The 21,808-nt window shown below is 43.2% G+C and overlaps 1 protein-coding gene and 1 long non-coding RNA gene across 4 annotated transcripts; one reads left to right on the forward strand and one right to left on the reverse strand.

Moving 5' to 3' along the window:
• Positions 1–303: 303 nt before the first annotated feature.
• Positions 304–9,704, reverse strand: LOC138473221 (uncharacterized). 3 transcript variants are annotated; one of them, XM_069611782.1, is made up of 7 exons: positions 8,114–9,704; positions 7,468–7,608; positions 7,203–7,296; positions 2,037–6,935; positions 1,391–1,531; positions 1,126–1,219; positions 304–858 (listed from the first exon to the last, which is right to left on the reverse strand). In XM_069611782.1, exon 4 carries the CDS (start codon positions 4,996–4,998, stop codon positions 2,806–2,808), a length of 2,193 nt encoding a protein of 730 aa, XP_069467883.1. In that variant the 5' UTR covers positions 4,999–6,935; positions 7,203–7,296; positions 7,468–7,608; positions 8,114–9,704; the 3' UTR covers positions 304–858; positions 1,126–1,219; positions 1,391–1,531; positions 2,037–2,805. The 3 variants fall into 3 exon arrangements, with proteins under 3 accessions (XP_069467883.1, XP_069467884.1, XP_069467885.1); XM_069611783.1 differs by lacking the exon at positions 7,468–7,608; XM_069611784.1 differs by lacking the exon at positions 1,391–1,531.
• Positions 9,705–9,747: 43 nt separating this feature from the next.
• Positions 9,748–11,356, forward strand: LOC138473820 (uncharacterized). Its single transcript, XR_011268937.1, has 3 exons — positions 9,748–10,269; positions 10,441–10,534; positions 10,802–11,356. It is a non-coding gene; the product is annotated as an uncharacterized lncRNA (long non-coding RNA).
• Positions 11,357–21,808: the final 10,452 nt, after the last annotated feature.

Genomic DNA, 21,808 nt, shown 5'->3' on the forward strand with positions numbered 1-21,808 from the left:
TATTTTCCAACTGGACAGAGACATTACCCCTTGGGTAGATGATTCGCCAAATTTCATCTACACTAAGGCGAATAATCTAAAGAACATCCTCTCACCCTCATTTATGTCCAACCCACAACATAAAGCAAAACAAAAGATGGGTAAACCTCTACTTCGCTGACAAAGAGGAAGTAACAAATGTAGTGAACAGAGAGTGTGTCAGCGGAAACAAAATTCAAGTTAAAGTGGTGACCGGCAATGGGTTGGGGAGAGAGGGGGCCCCCGAAATTCGGAATCACAGATCAGACCATATAGACCAAACAATAATTGAAAAACATGAATATTTTATTTAAATTCCATTTGTTAAAACATACATATTAAATTTTAAATTTTGTTACGAGCTCATCTCTAAATAGCAGCAGATTGTTGTAGAATAAAGTGCATAGTGAAACAAAGTGCCAATATAAAACCAGACTGAAAATTCAGTCAGTATTAACTTCATGTTGCCAAGCTGTCTGAACCTCAAGTCGGCTGAAGGGGGTCACCCGGCTGGTGGTCAGAGGCTATGGCCGCATTTAACAATATAGAGAAAACCCCAAAAATATGTGGACAAGGCAATGGTAGTTCCTAATTAGAAAAAGGGGTGCCATACGTCGACTACTGTACTGTCATGACCTACAATATACACTAGCTCTGACATATACACAGGAAGTAGTTTCGATGGTGCGGAGCATCTAGGCTGTTTCACGGTTGATGCCCATCTTCTTCAGGACGGCGCACTCCCGTTGGAATATTTGCCACTTGAAGGTTTTAATGTAGCAATAAGGCAATAATACACACAGGAATACAGAATTATGCAAAATGAATCCATAATTTTACCTAAAAGAACCAAATAAAAAAGAGGGAAAAACAAAATAAAAGAACAGTAAATACATAAACAAAACAACACCAAGGATACATTGTGTATCGACCTGCAAAACTAAATCAAATCAAGAAAACAGAGGGCATAACGATTAAAACATACTGATCTGTGATTGACGAACAGGATTACCCCCTCCCCGCCCCCATAGAACACTGTCCGGAAAAACACCTCCTTACTAAATAATGAGAGATAACATGGTTAAATAATTAAATTATCAAATTTACCAATATCTCAATTTTGAAACTGGCCACTTGTTCCCGAATGTACATCCTGGGAAATGTGTATGGACCTGTAGGGCAAGTTCTCAGTCAAGTAGAACTGCAGAAAAACAAAAAGGAGAGACAGGAACATATTATAATACAGGAGGGATCATCAGTAGCTGATATCCACTCCAAAAAACCAACAACCAAGGGTGCACGCCATACGGCAGTCCTTCCTAATGTGACAATAGAAAAAAGGGTAAACGCAAAGCCAAACATTAGAGCTCACCTAAATTGGGAACGGATCACAAGCATAGGAGTTCAATCGCACAATTATGTCACGGTCGACCAGTCACAATAAGGCATCTGAAAAGATCTGTCCTACTGGAGTCTAGTGTTGTTCACCGCGTTATGATTCGTGCGCAGATAGCTGTGGTAACATAAATAATTAGATAAATAAATAAAGAGGCTGTGTGAGCAGTCAGAATAGAGGGTTACGAGACAAATAGTCCTCCAACATGGAATACATCGCTCGCCCCATGATGTTAAACAGATTGCTTCAATGCTAAGGAAACTAATAAAAGCAGTGCTAAAATTAATAATAAAGACAGTGTAGCCGCTACAGTAGCAGATGCTAAAGAGTTGCGACCAATATAATGCATATTTAGCAGCTAGAGTGAACATGCAGGAAATTAGCATCATTCTCAGCATATAGCCGAGATCGGTGTGTACCCTGCTGATTAATGGCAGACATAGCTGCCAGCAGAACGTCAGTGCTACTAGCTGCTGCAGCCGCACTGGAAGCCTAATATATTAATTGGGCGTCTAAATTAGCACTCCAAAAAGACCCCCCAATTGAGTCCTGGTTCGCAGCAAATGACTGCTCAAGGGCAATTTCTAAATGTTCAAATAGCTGGCCCAGCATCCCAACTCACCGTCAGTCTGTGCGCGAACCATCCCGCCTTCGTTGAATCCTCAATAGCTCTCCCACAGAACATGGATGGAACGGCTTTAAATAGCCAAATGAAGGGAGGGGAGGGGGAGGAGGGGTCACAAGGCACACCAGTGCCAGGCTCAAACAGTTTCCAGCTGGCTTTAATGAGCAAGCCGTGTCTGGTGTTGCAGAGTCTTAAATCACAGCCCAAGTTGCAAAATGAACAAAATGGGCCGAGGCAACTGCGCTGCTCGCTCGAAGCTCACAAACTAGGTTGCAAAAGTTAAATAAAATGAATGAATGCAATGGAATAAAATGTGAACCCAATAGGCAATGCGACAGTAATCTCAAATAATGAAAGCGCCAAATAATAAAAGAAGGCATTAGAATTCTAAAAATAAGAAGAAAAAACTGAAAAGCACCCACAGGCTGAAAGAGAAAGCTATGAAATGTGTACGAAAACGTAACACAATACATTTATAATGCAAACAAAATTAAAAGCTTAATGCTTTAGGCTGAAACGACAAATCTTCTAAATAAATAAACGCAGGTAATCTGAACTACCAAAACAGTTCTTCTAGGTTTGTACAAATGTATGGGTGGTGGCAGTCCACTTTTCCTGTGAATTCAAGAAGGGACTATGGAATGTATATGAAAACATAGCACAGTAGGTTTATAATGCAACCAAAATTAGAAGCTCAGTGCTATAGGCAGGAACAGCAATTCTTCTGAACGAAAGTCAAATAATCTAGGCTGCCAAAGTGAGTCTTCTAAGTTTGTACAGATATGTGGGTGATGGCAGCCCACTCTTCCTGTGAATTCAGGCCCACTATATGACTTTGGGTGTTATAAATCCACCAGTTTTCTCGAGTGGATAGTCTATTAGCAGAGGTATTAGAGTCAAAACCTCTTATTTGTTCTAGCGCCCACCAACGTAGATCATTGCAATCGTGGTGGTGTTCTACGAAATGGAGTGCAAGGGGAGATGTGAGGTTGCCCGTACGAATCTTGGACTTGTGTTCAGAAATTCTGAGTTTCACAGGTCTCGATGTCTTGCCTATGTAGGTCTTGTCGCAGGGGCATGTAATCGCATATATGACGTTCTTCGAATTACATGTTGTATGGTCCCTGAGGTTCCATACCCTGTTGTTGATGTTCACAGTTGTAGTGGCTGTGGTTGACCCGCAATGGCAACAATAGCCACATGGAAAGTGGCCATGGACTTTGTTCATCCCCCACATCTCAGTAATAGTTTTAGGACCTGACAGAGGCAAGGACCTATCGGCCTTAGAAAGCCAACTCTTAAGGTTTTTACCTTTTCTGAACGCAAACATGGGAAGGGCCAGATCGGAATGGTTCAACTGTAAAAGATGCCAATGCTTGTTAATTGCTTTCTTAATGGCCGAATGGTGAGTGTTATAGGTCATTGCACAAACCATTCTCGACTGGTTAGATTTCTCGCGAGGGTTCTTGGTCAAAAGAATCTCTCGATGCTGATGTCGTGCCCTCTTACGAGATTGACGCAATACATGATGTGGATAACCGCGTTTCATGAGTCGATCTTCAATGATGTCGGCCTGTTTGGCAAAATCTTTTTTGTCAGTACAATTGCGCCTAGCCCGTAAAAATTGGCCATAGGGAATGCTGACTCTAAGGGATTGGGGGTGGAAACTTTCAAAGTGAAGGATGGTATTTCTATCCGTGGGTTTGCGGTATAAGTCCACTGCAATGGCCCCATCTTTAGCCTTCAATAAAAGGTCCAGGAAGGGTATTGACATATTGTCAGAAGTCATGGTGAAGCGAAGATGGTCATTCAGCGAATTCATCCATGTGAGAAAGGTTTCATGGTTACCCGAAGTTCTGTCCCAAATTATTATAATATCGTCTATGTATCTACGATAGAAGATAATAGATTGAAGGTAAGGATTAGATTCGTCAAAGATGGAGACCTTCTCAAAAGCCCACATAAAAAGTGTAGCATAGTTTGGAGCAAATGAGGCTCCCATGGCAGTACCTTTGACTTGTAAAAAGAAGTCCTCCTTGAACCGAAAATAGTTCTTTGTAAGTGCAATTTCAAGAAGGTCAATGAGGAATTCGCTAGGCACTTGCTGAGGGTCGCTTCTCATGTCCAAAAAGAATTTTATTATGGGGAGCGATTCCAACTGTGGAATATTAGAATATAAAGACTCCACATCTAGAGTGATGAATAAATTGATAGCAGTATCGAAAGGTAAGCCCTCCAAATGAACAATGGCATCCGTTGTGTCTGCCAGGTAGGTCGGAGTTTCAGCAGCCAGAGGTTTGAGAAAGAAATTGAGATACTTGCCCAAAGGCTCTAAGATAGAGCCACATAGAGAAACTATAGGTCTTCCTGGTGGATTCAATCTATCCTTATGGATTTTCGGAAGGATATAAAAGAGCGGAGCTCTAGTGCCTTTAATGGTAAGATATTGAAATTCTTTGGGGCTCAAGATGTTGATATCACGTGCCCGTGTAGCCAGGGCAAGGATCTCGTCCCGTATACTATCTGTCGGGTCTCCTCTGAGTTTCAAATAAAAGGAGGTGCTGTTAAGTTGTCTCATCACCTCGGAGTCATAGTACGTAGAATCACAAACCACAACCCCTCCCCCTTTATCAGCCTGCTTAATGACAATGGAGGGATCTCCTTTGAGATTTTGAAGGCAATCCCATTCACGTTTAGAAAAATTGTATGACCTATTGTGTTTGGCAGCACTAGGAGAAGCGAAGATAGAATGGAAATCTCGGAGTACTGACCGTTCAAAAATAACAGTTTCAGGGGAAACCATTTGCGAAGTCGGTGTAAATGTGGACTTCAAATGGAATGGAGTATTCTCCTCATCTGTTGGCTCAGGATTACTCGAACCGAAATAATCTTTAAGACGAACTTTTCGGAAAAAATTTCTGAGTTCTATTTCTAAGTCCATCTGAGTGGGATTTCTCATAGGAATGAATGAAAAACCCTTTTCTAGGATCTCAGTTTCCTGGGTAGAAAGTATGCGTTTGGAAATGTTGTAGACGGCTGAAGGATTGGTACCAACACTGTTCAACGTCGATACACCTTCCTCCTGGTTTGGAATACATTTTCTATGGGCGGGGGCCCTAGATCGGTGGGAGGAAAAGGGAGATTAGGTGGAGGAAACCCAGGGTATGGGCCTTGTGGGGCATACATGGGCGTCGAAGGATACTGTTGAAATTGCCAATTTTGGCGTCCACGTCGCCCCCTGTATTGGCCCCTGCTCCACGGCCGGTTTCTCTGACCACGTGAATTTTGGTTGGGGTAGGAGCCACTACCATCTGAAGAACTGTCAGAAAAGGTAACCCTTTTTCTGTAGTTCTGCTGACCTTGGTTGGCCATAGTTGGATCATGCCATTGCCCAGGACCAGTGTAGTCTGGACTTAAATATGGATACGCATTTTCCTTTGAAAAATTGGAGATGTCCTTTTTAAGCTTTTCCATTTTTTTAGTAGTTGTTATTTTGATAAATTCCTTTGTATGTTTGTCAATAAGGTCCAGTTTCTCTTTTATGTTCAAGATGGTAGTGTCAAGTGCGAAAACTGTTTCCGCCTCGTCTATTTCATTGCCAACTGCAATACTTTTTTTAAGAGCAGTGTTAATGGTTAGTAACATCCAATCCCTACTGCATTTGGTACCTATGCCTGAAAAAGCGGTTTTGTACTCTAAGTCGTCAATGAACAGGCATGGTTCATTCCTTACCAATAGTCCCTGAGGGATGATGTTTTTCTTTAAATATTCGGTAAGTAGGTGACCATGCATTTCCGTTCTAAACTTCTTTTTCCTAAGTTTGAGTATACTCTCACTAGTGATGCCTCCACTTGATTCCTCGCCCACTGTCTGGATTAATGAATCAAAAAAGGAAGGCACCCGAATCGCTTCAGCAAGTTGTTCCTCGCTGAATGAAAAAGTGTCCGAAGCAGCCATTATAACAGTCTAAAAAAAGAAAAAAAACAGCAATTAATCCTGGAAAGATAATGAATTGTAGAGTATTACCATAGGGGAAGGGCTGCTGTAGACGGTCTCCCTGCTAAATAAACATTGAACCTGTAAAAGGCCCAAAAAAATTAATTTGACCGAAAAAATTAATTAATTAAATAAACCCATGCAATCAACAGACTGCACTGATCAAGCAAAACAAAAGATGGGTAAACCTCTACTTCGCTGACAAAGAGGAAGTAACAAATGTAGTGAACAGAGAGTGTGTCAGCGGAAACAAAATTCAAGTTAAAGTGGTGACCGGCAATGGGTTGGGGAGAGAGGGGGCCCCCGAAATTCGGAATCACAGATCAGACCATATAGACCAAACAATAATTGAAAAACATGAATATTTTATTTAAATTCCATTTGTTAAAACATACATATTAAATTTTAAATTTTGTTACGAGCTCATCTCTAAATAGCAGCAGATTGTTGTAGAATAAAGTGCATAGTGAAACAAAGTGCCAATATAAAACCAGACTGAAAATTCAGTCAGTATTAACTTCATGTTGCCAAGCTGTCTGAACCTCAAGTCGGCTGAAGGGGGTCACCCGGCTGGTGGTCAGAGGCTATGGCCGCATTTAACAATATAGAGAAAACCCCAAAAATATGTGGACAAGGCAATGGTAGTTCCTAATTAGAAAAAGGGGTGCCATACGTCGACTACTGTACTGTCATGACCTACAATATACACTAGCTCTGACATATACACAGGAAGTAGTTTCGATGGTGCGGAGCATCTAGGCTGTTTCACGGTTGATGCCCATCTTCTTCAGGACGGCGCACTCCCGTTGGAATATTTGCCACTTGAAGGTTTTAATGTAGCAATAAGGCAATAATACACACAGGAATACAGAATTATGCAAAATGAATCCATAATTTTACCTAAAAGAACCAAATAAAAAAGAGGGAAAAACAAAATAAAAGAACAGTAAATACATAAACAAAACAACACCAAGGATACATTGTGTATCGACCTGCAAAACTAAATCAAATCAAGAAAACAGAGGGCATAACGATTAAAACATACTGATCTGTGATTGACGAACAGGATTACCCCCTCCCCGCCCCCATAGAACACTGTCCGGAAAAACACCTCCTTACTAAATAATGAGAGATAACATGGTTAAATAATTAAATTATCAAATTTACCAATATCTCAATTTTGAAACTGGCCACTTGTTCCCGAATGTACATCCTGGGAAATGTGTATGGACCTGTAGGGCAAGTTCTCAGTCAAGTAGAACTGCAGAAAAACAAAAAGGAGAGACAGGAACATATTATAATACAGGAGGGATCATCAGTAGCTGATATCCACTCCAAAAAACCAACAACCAAGGGTGCACGCCATACGGCAGTCCTTCCTAATGTGACAATAGAAAAAAGGGTAAACGCAAAGCCAAACATTAGAGCTCACCTAAATTGGGAACGGATCACAAGCATAGGAGTTCAATCGCACAATTATGTCACGGTCGACCAGTCACAATAAGGCATCTGAAAAGATCTGTCCTACTGGAGTCTAGTGTTGTTCACCGCGTTATGATTCGTGCGCAGATAGCTGTGGTAACATAAATAATTAGATAAATAAATAAAGAGGCTGTGTGAGCAGTCAGAATAGAGGGTTACGAGACAAATAGTCCTCCAACATGGAATACATCGCTCGCCCCATGATGTTAAACAGATTGCTTCAATGCTAAGGAAACTAATAAAAGCAGTGCTAAAATTAATAATAAAGACAGTGTAGCCGCTACAGTAGCAGATGCTAAAGAGTTGCGACCAATATAATGCATATTTAGCAGCTAGAGTGAACATGCAGGAAATTAGCATCATTCTCAGCATATAGCCGAGATCGGTGTGTACCCTGCTGATTAATGGCAGACATAGCTGCCAGCAGAACGTCAGTGCTACTAGCTGCTGCAGCCGCACTGGAAGCCTAATATATTAATTGGGCGTCTAAATTAGCACTCCAAAAAGACCCCCCAATTGAGTCCTGGTTCGCAGCAAATGACTGCTCAAGGGCAATTTCTAAATGTTCAAATAGCTGGCCCAGCATCCCAACTCACCGTCAGTCTGTGCGCGAACCATCCCGCCTTCGTTGAATCCTCAATAGCTCTCCCACAGAACATGGATGGAACGGCTTTAAATAGCCAAATGAAGGGAGGGGAGGGGGAGGAGGGGTCACAAGGCACACCAGTGCCAGGCTCAAACAGTTTCCAGCTGGCTTTAATGAGCAAGCCGTGTCTGGTGTTGCAGAGTCTTAAATCACAGCCCAAGTTGCAAAATGAACAAAATGGGCCGAGGCAACTGCGCTGCTCGCTCGAAGCTCACAAACTAGGTTGCAAAAGTTAAATAAAATGAATGAATGCAATGGAATAAAATGTGAACCCAATAGGCAATGCGACAGTAATCTCAAATAATGAAAGCGCCAAATAATAAAAGAAGGCATTAGAATTCTAAAAATAAGAAGAAAAAACTGAAAAGCACCCACAGGCTGAAAGAGAAAGCTATGAAATGTGTACGAAAACGTAACACAATACATTTATAATGCAAACAAAATTAAAAGCTTAATGCTTTAGGCTGAAACGACAAATCTTCTAAATAAATAAACGCAGGTAATCTGAACTACCAAAACAGTTCTTCTAGGTTTGTACAAATGTATGGGTGGTGGCAGTCCACTTTTCCTGTGAATTCAAGAAGGGACTATGGAATGTATATGAAAACATAGCACAGTAGGTTTATAATGCAACCAAAATTAGAAGCTCAGTGCTATAGGCAGGAACAGCAATTCTTCTGAACGAAAGTCAAATAATCTAGGCTGCCAAAGTGAGTCTTCTAAGTTTGTACAGATATGTGGGTGATGGCAGCCCACTCTTCCTGTGAATTCAGGCCCACTATATGACTTTGGGTGTTATAAATCCACCAGTTTTCTCGAGTGGATAGTCTATTAGCAGAGGTATTAGAGTCAAAACCTCTTATTTGTTCTAGCGCCCACCAACGTAGATCATTGCAATCGTGGTGGTGTTCTACGAAATGGAGTGCAAGGGGAGATGTGAGGTTGCCCGTACGAATCTTGGACTTGTGTTCAGAAATTCTGAGTTTCACAGGTCTCGATGTCTTGCCTATGTAGGTCTTGTCGCAGGGGCATGTAATCGCATATATGACGTTCTTCGAATTACATGTTGTATGGTCCCTGAGGTTCCATACCCTGTTGTTGATGTTCACAGTTGTAGTGGCTGTGGTTGACCCGCAATGGCAACAATAGCCACATGGAAAGTGGCCATGGACTTTGTTCATCCCCCACATCTCAGTAATAGTTTTAGGACCTGACAGAGGCAAGGACCTATCGGCCTTAGAAAGCCAACTCTTAAGGTTTTTACCTTTTCTGAACGCAAACATGGGAAGGGCCAGATCGGAATGGTTCAACTGTAAAAGATGCCAATGCTTGTTAATTGCTTTCTTAATGGCCGAATGGTGAGTGTTATAGGTCATTGCACAAACCATTCTCGACTGGTTAGATTTCTCGCGAGGGTTCTTGGTCAAAAGAATCTCTCGATGCTGATGTCGTGCCCTCTTACGAGATTGACGCAATACATGATGTGGATAACCGCGTTTCATGAGTCGATCTTCAATGATGTCGGCCTGTTTGGCAAAATCTTTTTTGTGCTTTTGGAGTGCTAATTTAGACGCCCAATTAATATATTAGGCTTCCAGTGCGGCTGCAGCAGCTAGTAGCACTGACGTTCTGCTGGCAGCTATGTCTGCCATTAATCAGCAGGGTACACACCGATCTCGGCTATATGCTGAGAATGATGCTAATTTCCTGCATGTTCACTCTAGCTGCTAAATATGCATTATATTGGTCGCAACTCTTTAGCATCTGCTACTGTAGCGGCTACACTGTCTTTATTATTAATTTTAGCACTGCTTTTATTAGTTTCCTTAGCATTGAAGCAATCTGTTTAACATCATGGGGCGAGCGATGTATTCCATGTTGGAGGACTATTTGTCTCGTAACCCTCTATTCTGACTGCTCACACAGCCTCTTTATTTATTTATCTAATTATTTATGTTACCACAGCTATCTGCGCACGAATCATAACGCGGTGAACAACACTAGACTCCAGTAGGACAGATCTTTTCAGATGCCTTATTGTGACTGGTCGACCGTGACATAATTGTGCGATTGAACTCCTATGCTTGTGATCCGTTCCCAATTTAGGTGAGCTCTAATGTTTGGCTTTGCGTTTACCCTTTTTTCTATTGTCACATTAGGAAGGACTGCCGTATGGCGTGCACCCTTGGTTGTTGGTTTTTTGGAGTGGATATCAGCTACTGATGATCCCTCCTGTATTATAATATGTTCCTGTCTCTCCTTTTTGTTTTTCTGCAGTTCTACTTGACTGAGAACTTGCCCTACAGGTCCATACACATTTCCCAGGATGTACATTCGGGAACAAGTGGCCAGTTTCAAAATTGAGATATTGGTAAATTTGATAATTTAATTATTTAACCATGTTATCTCTCATTATTTAGTAAGGAGGTGTTTTTCCGGACAGTGTTCTATGGGGGCGGGGAGGGGGTAATCCTGTTCGTCAATCACAGATCAGTATGTTTTAATCGTTATGCCCTCTGTTTTCTTGATTTGATTTAGTTTTGCAGGTCGATACACAATGTATCCTTGGTGTTGTTTTGTTTATGTATTTACTGTTCTTTTATTTTGTTTTTCCCTCTTTTTTATTTGGTTCTTTTAGGTAAAATTATGGATTCATTTTGCATAATTCTGTATTCCTGTGTGTATTATTGCCTTATTGCTACATTAAAACCTTCAAGTGGCAAATATTCCAACGGGAGTGCGCCGTCCTGAAGAAGATGGGCATCAACCGTGAAACAGCCTAGATGCTCCGCACCATCGAAACTACTTCCTGTGTATATGTCAGAGCTAGTGTATATTGTAGGTCATGACAGTACAGTAGTCGACGTATGGCACCCCTTTTTCTAATTAGGAACTACCATTGCCTTGTCCACATATTTTTGGGGTTTTCTCTATATTGTTAAATGCGGCCATAGCCTCTGACCACCAGCCGGGTGACCCCCTTCAGCCGACTTGAGGTTCAGACAGCTTGGCAACATGAAGTTAATACTGACTGAATTTTCAGTCTGGTTTTATATTGGCACTTTGTTTCACTATGCACTTTATTCTACAACAATCTGCTGCTATTTAGAGATGAGCTCGTAACAAAATTTAAAATTTAATATGTATGTTTTAACAAATGGAATTTAAATAAAATATTCATGTTTTTCAATTATTGTTTGGTCTATATGGTCTGATCTGTGATTCCGAATTTCGGGGGCCCCCTCTCTCCCCAACCCATTGCCGGTCACCACTTTAACTTGAATTTTGTTTCCGCTGACACACTCTCTGTTCACTACAACCCACAACATAAACCAACTTGGCGACAGTTAGCAATTATCAGTGGATTTCGTAAGTGTGGGGGATGTTCTATGTGCGCCTTTGCATATGAAACAAGCAAGCTCGAATTTGGCCATTTGGGCACACATACAATCACCTCTTTTATAAATTGCAATACCAAATTTTGTGTATATTGTATTCTCTGTGTATGTGGGCAGTGCTACATTGGCAGTACAATCCGGCCATTAAAAATCAGAATTAGGGAACACTTGGCATCTATCTCCCAGGTAGATTCTAAATATCCATTATCAGTACATTGGCAACAAGTCCATCAAATGGATAACAAAGCAGAAATTAGATTCACTGGGATGGCCAAGGTCACGCTACCACAACGAGGTGGGAATTTGGTTCTCAAATTGAGACAATTAGAAGCGCGGCTCATCTGCCAATACCGCACTGTCACACAAGGCCTCAATACGGACCATGAATGTTCTGTATTCTTATGAGCAATGTGCAAGTGTACTGTCTAACTGACTTCACGTATCCTCTTTCAACTCTTTCTTCCATGCTTGTGGTTCTTCGTTTGCCATACAATTAGTTCCCCCTCAGACAGAACTGATAATGCCCACTTGCCCACATGAGGTGCAATAGGAGAGGCTGCCCCTCGGGGCACAATTTGCCCCCTCCTCTGACTACTTCTCATATACTACCTTCTCCATCCAGATGCCGGGCGAGCTGCTACGTGTCGTCCCCCCCTCTTAGCTACCATGCGGATATCTTATCTTCCCATCAATGGAAGCGACAGATATCATAAGAGATTTAACTTTAGACATGTAAACGTGCCATATTAGGTACCCCACACCCTTGTTCTCTTTGCATATCAATCTCGTTTATGAATTGCTTCAGATTTGTGTTGTATTATTCCTTAATCCTATAAAAGGACCCTCTTGAGCTTCCAACCCACTTCCAGGCGCTCAAATTCAAGCCTAAACCAGCCGTCGCCTTGAATTGGCTGTCCCGTATTTCACACACACACAAGATGGCGGCCGTTCCTTGTCACACGCACAGCCGTGCACGTTGTTGTGCACACGTTACTGTCAATAACTTTGGCAGCAGGAGCCGCGGATGGCAGGCTCCAGTTTGGATTTGCAGCGGAGATGCTGGTAAGCACCATACTTGCGCGCAGACCCCTAGAGCCTTGAGGGTCTACGCGTACACTAATTACTTAGCCAGACGCACAGGTTTGACTAATTGGGCTGTCTGTTTTGTGCTTCCCTATTTTCCCTTATTTGCTGGGCTGGTGATGAGCGCTCGTCTTTTCAACCTACATTGCCTTCCTAAGCCTCAACGCAGAAACGCTTCAATATATGTTGTTGCAACTGCAAGTGGCAGGTACCATTATGTTATACGTCTCCTTAAAACAAAATGACTAACCATCAATCAAAATGACTTATGCATTAGTACAATGTCTAATACCCCACACGATCTAAATTTACAGTGGAGCCTGTGAGACTTATTCTTCAATCACTTACCATACTTATGGGTAAGTGCACACCCATTTTACTCCACCTAATGAATTGAAGCATTAGCACGTATACTTGATAATGACCAGAAAATTGACTTTTCTTTTTCGGATCTCATTCTTTCCTTAGTTCGCATCTGACTCATACCTCACTGCAGGTAAAAGATTAAACTTCTTGCATAGCCAATAACTAGTATCTGTGCGCAGTGTGTTTGCAAAAAGTGTGTTTAGTCCTACTTACCTGGTGGAAGACTTGGCACTCACCTGCAGCGCTTTTCACTACAGTGAAGCCTAACAGGTCCTTGCGCTGAACCTCGCTGTCCCCCCCTTGCCAGAATCTAGTCTAGGCTGAACCGACGGACAATGGGATTTCCAGGACAAGAGCGTGCAAAGTGGGGGGGCAATAAACCTTCAATCCAGATGGGAAACCCCCACCTTGCTCTGGAGGAAATGACAGTTGGTGGCAGCTGAAGAAAGGAAAAAATGACCTAGTGACAGACAAAGGACTGCCATTTGCTTCCAAAGACTATTTATGAATAAAAATGTAAAGACTTTCATCTCTGCAGCAAGACTTTGTGAAAATGTAAAACTTCGCAGTTTGGGCTTTCATTTAAGACATGGTAGAATTCACTGACCCTTTGGGAATGGAAATGGCAAAGAATCGCGAATTACAAGACAAGTATCCATGATGCCAATGCACATTTTTATACTTACATCCGTTATGTTAATCCACACATGTGTATAAAGTTTTGGAATTTTAGGCCGAAGTGTTCATACTGAAAATTACCAAAAAGTCTCAGAAGGGCAAAACAATGTCTCACGGATTGCAGAGTTGGAGTGCTATGCGCTATACAAAATATGTAACCTGTGCATATAATATCCTAAGAGATTTCAACTGTATAAATGTACCGTTTGTGGCAAAATCGGAATTTGGCTACAATAACTGTGGGAGGTTTTTTGAACATTGTAAACTCACACCATAAATCTGCCCACCTGGTTTGAAATCCAACCAGTTGAGAGCGAGGCGGAGACTAGCACCCCTGACCAATCCCATTAGTTAGAGGTGGGTTTAGCTAAGTCTGCCCAGCCATATACTTTGATGATGTCACGATGCATTATAAATAAGAGTCCCTGACAACACACACACACTCTTCCTGATTTTCCTGCACCGGTGTTCCTGTCCCATTCACCGTGCTGAGTCCAGATTCCAACTACAAGTCAAAGCATTGCTGACCCTACTCCAGGGCCCACTGCAAAACCCAAGCAGTGCTGATCCTATTCCCAGCAAAGCCATTGATCCAGAATCAACCCACTAATCTCCCATTAAAAAGGGGAAAGCTGTGGTATTCTTTGTGAAGCATCCTGAACCATACAGATGTGTTGCCCACTAACTACTTGCCCACTAACTGCTTGCCAACTAACTGCATCCAGAGGTACCTGTGCCATCCAGTGACCTGCCCAGCTGTCTTTTGCCCAGCTGTCCTTTGCCAGGGACGCTGCCGTGTAGTGACCAGAACCATTTACTGTCCAAAATCCCAAACTAAAAGTGGACTGTAAGTATAATCCCTACCCCATAGAAATCCATAGTCTGCTTTGCCTTGCATTTGTCCTTATCCCACTCTCTAAGCCATCCTATCCTTATCCTGGTAATTTGTCACAACTGTCAGAATTCTCTGTGTTCTTGCCCTTGATCTCCAAGCGTTAGCGCCACATTTCTCTTCATTCCTGTCTTTCACTGCTATATTTTCCTAAAAACAAACCTCACTCTACCTTCCAGATCTCTCTCAATTCACCAGCTAGAGACCTATTTTCACCTATATGTTGTACCTGTGATACATATCTATCCCCCAGCCAAACAAAATCACTCCAAATCATAGTATCTCACCTGTTTTTATTAAAAACCCTTTGAGTAAATTTACAATGAAATCGAAAGGAAATGCAACTTTTACATGTGTCATTTTGCTGCCATCCGTTTTAAACTTTCCACTCAGTTTTCAATTGTATGCTCTTGGTAATCCATTGCTGGTGATTGTTAGTGTCTATGCATTGTTGCTTTAGTGAGAAATTGTATTTACCTTCAAGTTTTAACTGCACATTAATTAATTATTTGCCCATTTCCGAGTGTCGTTTCATAACATTGCAAGGGGTTTCAAATCCGTTTTCCACTCTTATTTGGTGAGGGAAGGTCAGATTTGGATTCCGTTTCTGCATCTTATTCCTGATTACCTGCTGTGCCTTTCTATCCATTCAGAATTGATTATTTGTGGGTTGAGGGAACATTGCAGGGGGAAAACCTAACTTGGGTGCTATCTTTCCTAAATCAAAAAGTGCTCCTATTCCCTTGTGTTTTGTACATGTTCCACTAGAAGGTTAAACCAAGTGTATTGCATACATCCTCATTGTAATTATCACCCCATTCGTGATTGCTGCCCCATATTAAAAATTGTATGATTTCTTTTGGATTTAAAAATAAATAAATTAATATTGCATTTTACCAACCAGCCTGGCTCATGGTCCATAGTGACCCAGGGTATTTGAAAAGGGGTGTGATACGAGTTGTGTACCATCTCAAATTGAATCTGTATAAAATAAGGAGAAAAGCATCTCAGTTGTGCGCTACATACTAGACCGAGACCAAGGTGTGTGTCGCCTGATTGAAATCCTTAAAAAAATTGGGGGCTTGTTGCCAGGATTGAGTTTGGTTGCCACCCGTGCAGTCTAACACAGCAGACTAACCTACAGGGTAGTGATACTTTGTATGGTTGGAATACTGTGCTACACTGTACAAGCGCCTCTAAAAAACAAATACACTAAGTACCAGGCCTGTTTCTAAAAGTAAAACTAAAATCAACCCCAAAATAGACAGAAAAGCAATAGAATATAGGATAGCCTTACATAAATGAATACATTAATAAAGAAAGAACATGTCCAAAATGACTGTAGTAGAAATCAATATGGCTAGGGAGCACCTTCTGCACATTTGTCAGAGGTAAGTGGCCAGAACAGGATTAAAAAGTCTGGCTACATGAAATAACACAACAGGTCACCGTCATGAACCTGGACACGTGACAGGACGGTGGCCTATTACACCAAGCTCTTAGTGAATTATATATGACCCCAAAAATGAAAGAGGAGCAAATCAGAATTGCCAGAATCACGGCCTACATTTATCTCCACATGGGAGTGATGCGGGAAAGGCATGAGGAAAACACCACTCTTGCGCAGAATCAAGTTGAACTATAAAATAAAATCCAGACTGATCTGAATTTAGCAGAACAACAATTACAGAAGAGCCAAGAGTTGGAGGTAGAATCTGGAAATTATGTCATAAAATTAAAAGAAGATTTGGTTCTCCAACAAAATGCAGATCAAGAGACCCAATTAGAGGCATTGAAAGAAGAGTGTAGGGAAAAGGTTGACTTTCTGTAAGAGAGAGAGTCAACAGAAGTTAAATCAACAAATAAATTATAATAGAGTCTGCGCAGAGCAGATGGTTACCCCGCAAGATAAAATAGAGAAATTGAAAGAGGAAAATAATAAATGAATTATGAGAGATCTCCACTCCCAAGCAGAATTTGATTAAGGGCGCCAGAAATCCAATACCATCAAGAAACAAAGGGATGACCTGGCTGAACAGAGGGGCACACTAAGCCAGGGAATGATTCCCTAGGCCAGGAAATAAGCAAGTTAAAAACAGAGTTATAGGGAAGTGAGTTAGCCCTCCAAAAACTAAATGAACTCAAAACAGAGTATGGGATTCTAATGGAGCACGCCAGATCGGTAGAAGGTGCTCTGGAAGAGAACACTCAAACCAAAGATGCACAAACTCAAGAGGTGAGTCTCCTGCAACAGAAACTGTCTCATTATTCTCAAACCATACAGGAAGCGCAGAGAGACAATGAGGCCCTCTGTGAAAAGAATAATGGGCTCCACAAACAGGAGGCAGCACAGGAGCGGGTCATAGAGGCCAGTAAAGCCTATATAGCTGAGCAAAAGGCTAAAATCATTGCTTATTATCAAGAAGTAGGGGCTGAGAAGGAGAAACGAGCGAGTTTGGAGAAAGAGGGTGCTAGATTTAATCCTAACTGGAGGGACCCTGAACAGGTAGAGAGAGACAGGGCAACCCCTGATCATAGCATAAGGACCTCTGTACTCAGGGATCAAACCCATTTAAAACTTTATACACTGCTGACTTCATGGATCCCGGTTCACATGAGCCAGAAACCATGAGGCCATCAGAATTTAATAGAACAAGCATCATGGAACTGACAGGTCAGCACCCCCCAGAAATTGATGGTCGGGCATCCCTGTATAGATACCCAAACATTAAGGCTGATGTCTCTGACAAGGAAGACTCTTAAGAGGGCAGACTCAGGGGATTGGATCCACAGAAATACTACCTTCCAAGGGACCAGTTGGTTCAATTTGATGAAAACCGGAATGCAATGCGGCCTAAAAAGAGCATACTGAAGACCTCTTTACTTTACTTTTACTTTATTTAATTTATATAGCGCAAGCAGGGTACCCAAAGGCTTTAAGGGCGCTTACAAGACCAAACAACATAGACACAAGCACGAAAACAAAAACCAGAAATAATACATTCAGTATAAAAAAATACAGAATTAATTCAGGAAATTACAACAGACTCAGCGGGTGTAAAGGTCCGTAGCTTTGTTGGTGGGTAAGGAGAACAAAGAGGTGTACCCTAAACGTTCATCAGAGGATCAAATTACAGCTCGAAGGCCCTCTGGGTAAATATTTGCGACAGCTGAGAAACGCAGGTAGGGTGCTGTCCCCACAGCCCACTAAGACACAATGGGCCTCATTACGACCCAGGCGGTAAGTTACCGCCTGGGCCGTGACTTTACCACCATGGCGTAAACTACGTTTACGCCATGGTGGTTGGCGGACTTACCGCCCCATTCCGAGGTCGGCGGGGCGGTAAGTCCCCAATCCCCATTTACCCTTCCCCATTCCCATTTTTGCCCCATAGGGCATAATGGGAGTGGGGAAGGCGTTAATTACGCCACCGTAAATTACGGTGGCGTAATTAACTCCATGGTCCCTTAGCGCCATGGATTTTAACACCTGCTAAAAGCAGGTGTTAAAAGCGCCATGGCGCTAAGGGACCTCGTAGTTGGCGGTAAGGGGTCAGCGCAGCTAACGCTGGCGTTAACCCCTTACCGCCAGGGTCGTAATGAGGCCCAATCACTGTTAGGTTGGGAGCACCAGTCACTCTGGTCCATTCTGCGCAAAATCTTTAAATCGGAAAGTCTGACCACACCAGGTCCAGTTCTCTGCCACAACCAGGCAAGAACCTTATTGCGCAGACCTTCTCTAGTCTCTTTTCGTTCTATTTTGCGAATTTTGGTTATAACAAAATTTCTTCGGTCCATGATGAAATCGTGCATATTCATGCCCTTTATTGTTGGCATTTGTGACTTTTTTAGGCGAATGTTCCATGTGGGTAGAGACTCACATTTAGCTTTCATCGATGTGGGCAGATTGGACGTTTCTTGATCGGATTTCTGGTCAGATGGCAGAGAGGGGAGCAATATATCCTGTATTAGGCTCTTGGGGGACGAAATGGGAGTTTTTATTTTCTTCCTGCTGTCTGATATTGGCATAGTGGAGTTAGGTGGCCTCTCGCTACAAACATCAGTTTGTAAGTCTTGATCTCTTATCTCCTTTAAAATACAAACTTGACGAGCATTGTTGACCTTCAAAATCTGAGGTGGGGTTTAAGGACTAAACAGCTTGTCTGTTTGTGATGCAGTATTCACTTTAGGTGGTCGCATGTCCGTCACCCAATCATTGAGGGCGTCAGCCAGTAGACCAAGGTCAAAAGGATCCTTGCATAGAAGTAACTCTTTGGCTATGCTGGCCATGAGAGCGGACCATTGTGAGGGGTCAATGTGCTCAAATTGAGCTAAAATAGGCCTGGCACGACCTTGGGGAACATGGCCTTGATTGTTACTAATGTAATTCATGAATTTTCCTTGATATTGGGATTTGACTGGGGTTAGAACTGGCACCGTGTTCTCAGTAGTGCTAAGTTTTTGTAGGCACTCTGATGATACAGGTTCTAAGGGGCCAGTTTTAAAGGAGGAACTACATGGTTCCTGACTGGGTGTTTCTTTGAGTAGGCAAGATTTTTATTGTGAGGAATTATAGTGGTAGGAGGTCTATCACGCAATCTCAGTATCCTGCGAGTACTGAGTGCCAAGACCTCCGAAACATGGTCTCTGTTGGCCGGAGGGGAAGAGACCACAGGGCCCTGTGAGGCCCCTTCAGTCTGTTCCTGATGTCTGCTCAACGTGCCAACAATATTGCCTTTCTTATTAGCTGACATGGTAACCCCAAAACTGCACGGCCGGGGCTAGACAAGCAAAATCAGCTAAGTATAAAGCAACGGCAGATTGGAAAGTGCAGAAAACGGGGGGAGCACCAGCCACACGCTACACCTCTGGTAGGGAACTAACCAAAAAAATATATATATATATAAGCCCTGCGCGCTTACCACAGGAACTGGCTAGAATGCCCGAAGTGGCAGAGAGGCTTCCACTGACACTCGCCACCGTGTATTAGTGTGTCGGCCTCGTCAGCTCCCATCCACTGTACACCGGGACCGCTGGAGTCGCGGAGCTGCGGAACCGCCGGAGTCTGTATGGTAACATGCCAGAACAAGCAGGGAGCTTAGAGAAAGGGACCCATCAAACGTCCCATTGGCATCGGTATCAAGCCGCACAGCAACCTAGAGCTGCCGCCGCCTCCGATACACAACAACAAGTTGTCATGACTACTTCTTTGATCCTAGGCAGTGGCAGCTGAGGAGAGGTGTCAACAAGAATTCCCACTACCCAATTAGGGGAGTGGGGGGATACTCTGCCAACCCTGGGAGCAGGGAAGAGTGAGAAGACTACTCTCCTGAGAACCGCAGGAACAGAGAAAGAAGGCCCCTCCATTCTACGAGCCCCTCTCAAGCTCACAGAATCAGGGAGTGCCTAGATTGTCATGAGGTGACCTCAAGTAGTAGTGCCTCTGAGTCTCAGGGCGAGTGGACTCGGGTGATTAGGCCAAAGAAGGCAAACAAACTCAAGCGAGTTATGACCAAAGACCCCATTAGGCAGATTAAGGCCATTAGGAGTTTCATAACCCCATACAATAAAAACGCAAAATATTCTGTTTGGGAACACTTGGAACTCTATGAGCAGATGATGGACACTTTTCATCTGAAAGACAACCCGAACTGCATAGAGAATGTAAAATGGACTGGAGGACCAGAACCATTCAAGATGGTCCACCTACAGGGTGGCCATCTTGAAACACTTTTCTGCCAACAGAAACCCCCAAGAGGCTCGCAAAGTGGCCTACAACCTGCAGTGTGGGGAAGATCAGACCCCATGAGAATTTGTGCAGTAGCTCAAACGTGCCTTCGTACAAAACACTAGGAGGGTGCGCACGGATGGCATGGCGTTTGTAACCACCTTCTTTCATGCACTCCCCAAGTATATCATGACCCAGCTTGTGACGGATTTCCATGACAAAAGATCTCTGGACTGGGTCATAGAGCATGCGACCCGCATTTATGAGGTCAAAAAACCTGCAGAAAATAAAAATCTGTCCAAGAACCCCAAACCAGCCAACATCCCTGCTGCTGCGAAGGTGGCAGAGGTGAAGGTTGCCCCCATTTGAGAACTAGTGATGGGGGGCCTAAAATGTACCTACACAAAATCAGCAAAATCAGAGACCTAGAAGGCCTTCAGGCCAATCTCATACAGGTGGCAGTCAGGGGGGTAATCCCACTAATGGGACCCCTAACTACCCTGATTATATCAGTCCCTGATACAAGGGCAACCAACCAATCTTGGGGTACGTATGGACTCCCCTAGCCCAAGGGGGGGATCCAATCAGGTAAGTACTACCCCAGGAAACTTCCCTCCTAACTTCCCCCTGGAGGGCAGTAATTGCCCAAATGCTGGGTTAAGGTTCTTCCCCCGGTACTCAGAAAACCCCAACCTGCAGGACAGCCCTCCTTTCATTCCCCAATTTCCGGAACCCAGACAACCCAATCCGGGAGAGGGGAGGCCAAGGGTGGAGGGTTACCAAAATTCACCATATTCAGGGTACTACGTGGGAAGGGATAGTTACCCTTCCCGTGATCCACCTAGATTGGAACAGAGACCCCCGTACCAGCCAGAACAAGTGTCCCAACTGGAGAGCCGGGTCCAGAACCTAACCCAGGATCTGGGTCGCATGTTGAGGGGTCAACAAAACCCTCAAATGAACATGGCAGCTCAGAACCCCACAAACCCTGAGAACACGCCGGTTCCAGAGGGGGGGGGCACGGGGGAAGGGAGGTTTAAAGCCCCAGAGGAAGCTTCCTTCCTTACTCGTGAAAAGCCCCTGGACACCCAGGAACCGGAACAAAAATCCCCTGCCCCCGAAAATCTGCAACCCAAGGAACAGATGGTGGGGAGGAGAAATAATGAACTCAAAAAGGCCCATTTTTTGCCAATTTGAAGAAGAATCCTTAGAAGATTCTGGGAAAAAGATCTTCACCTTCAGGAACGGGGGCACTCCTCCCAAAGAAAAATGGGTCGCAAGAGATCTAAATGAACACTGGGCGGGTGTGGGGACTGAGTCAGAATCGCCCATCCTTGAACCCCAGAATGAGCATCCAGGAAACCCAATGGTAACAGAGGGATCCCAAAACTCACAAAACAATTCTGATGACTGCCTCTAAAAGGGGGGGGGGGGGCAGCCCAGAATTAGAAAAAGGGGACCCCAAAACTCCGCAAATATCCGAATGTAAAATCTTTCCTT

The sequence above is a fragment of the Ambystoma mexicanum genome, chromosome 8 (assembly GCF_040938575.1).
Source record: "Ambystoma mexicanum isolate Mex_15411 chromosome 8, UKY_AmexF1_1, whole genome shotgun sequence".
NCBI lineage: Eukaryota > Metazoa > Chordata > Amphibia > Caudata > Ambystomatidae > Ambystoma > Ambystoma mexicanum.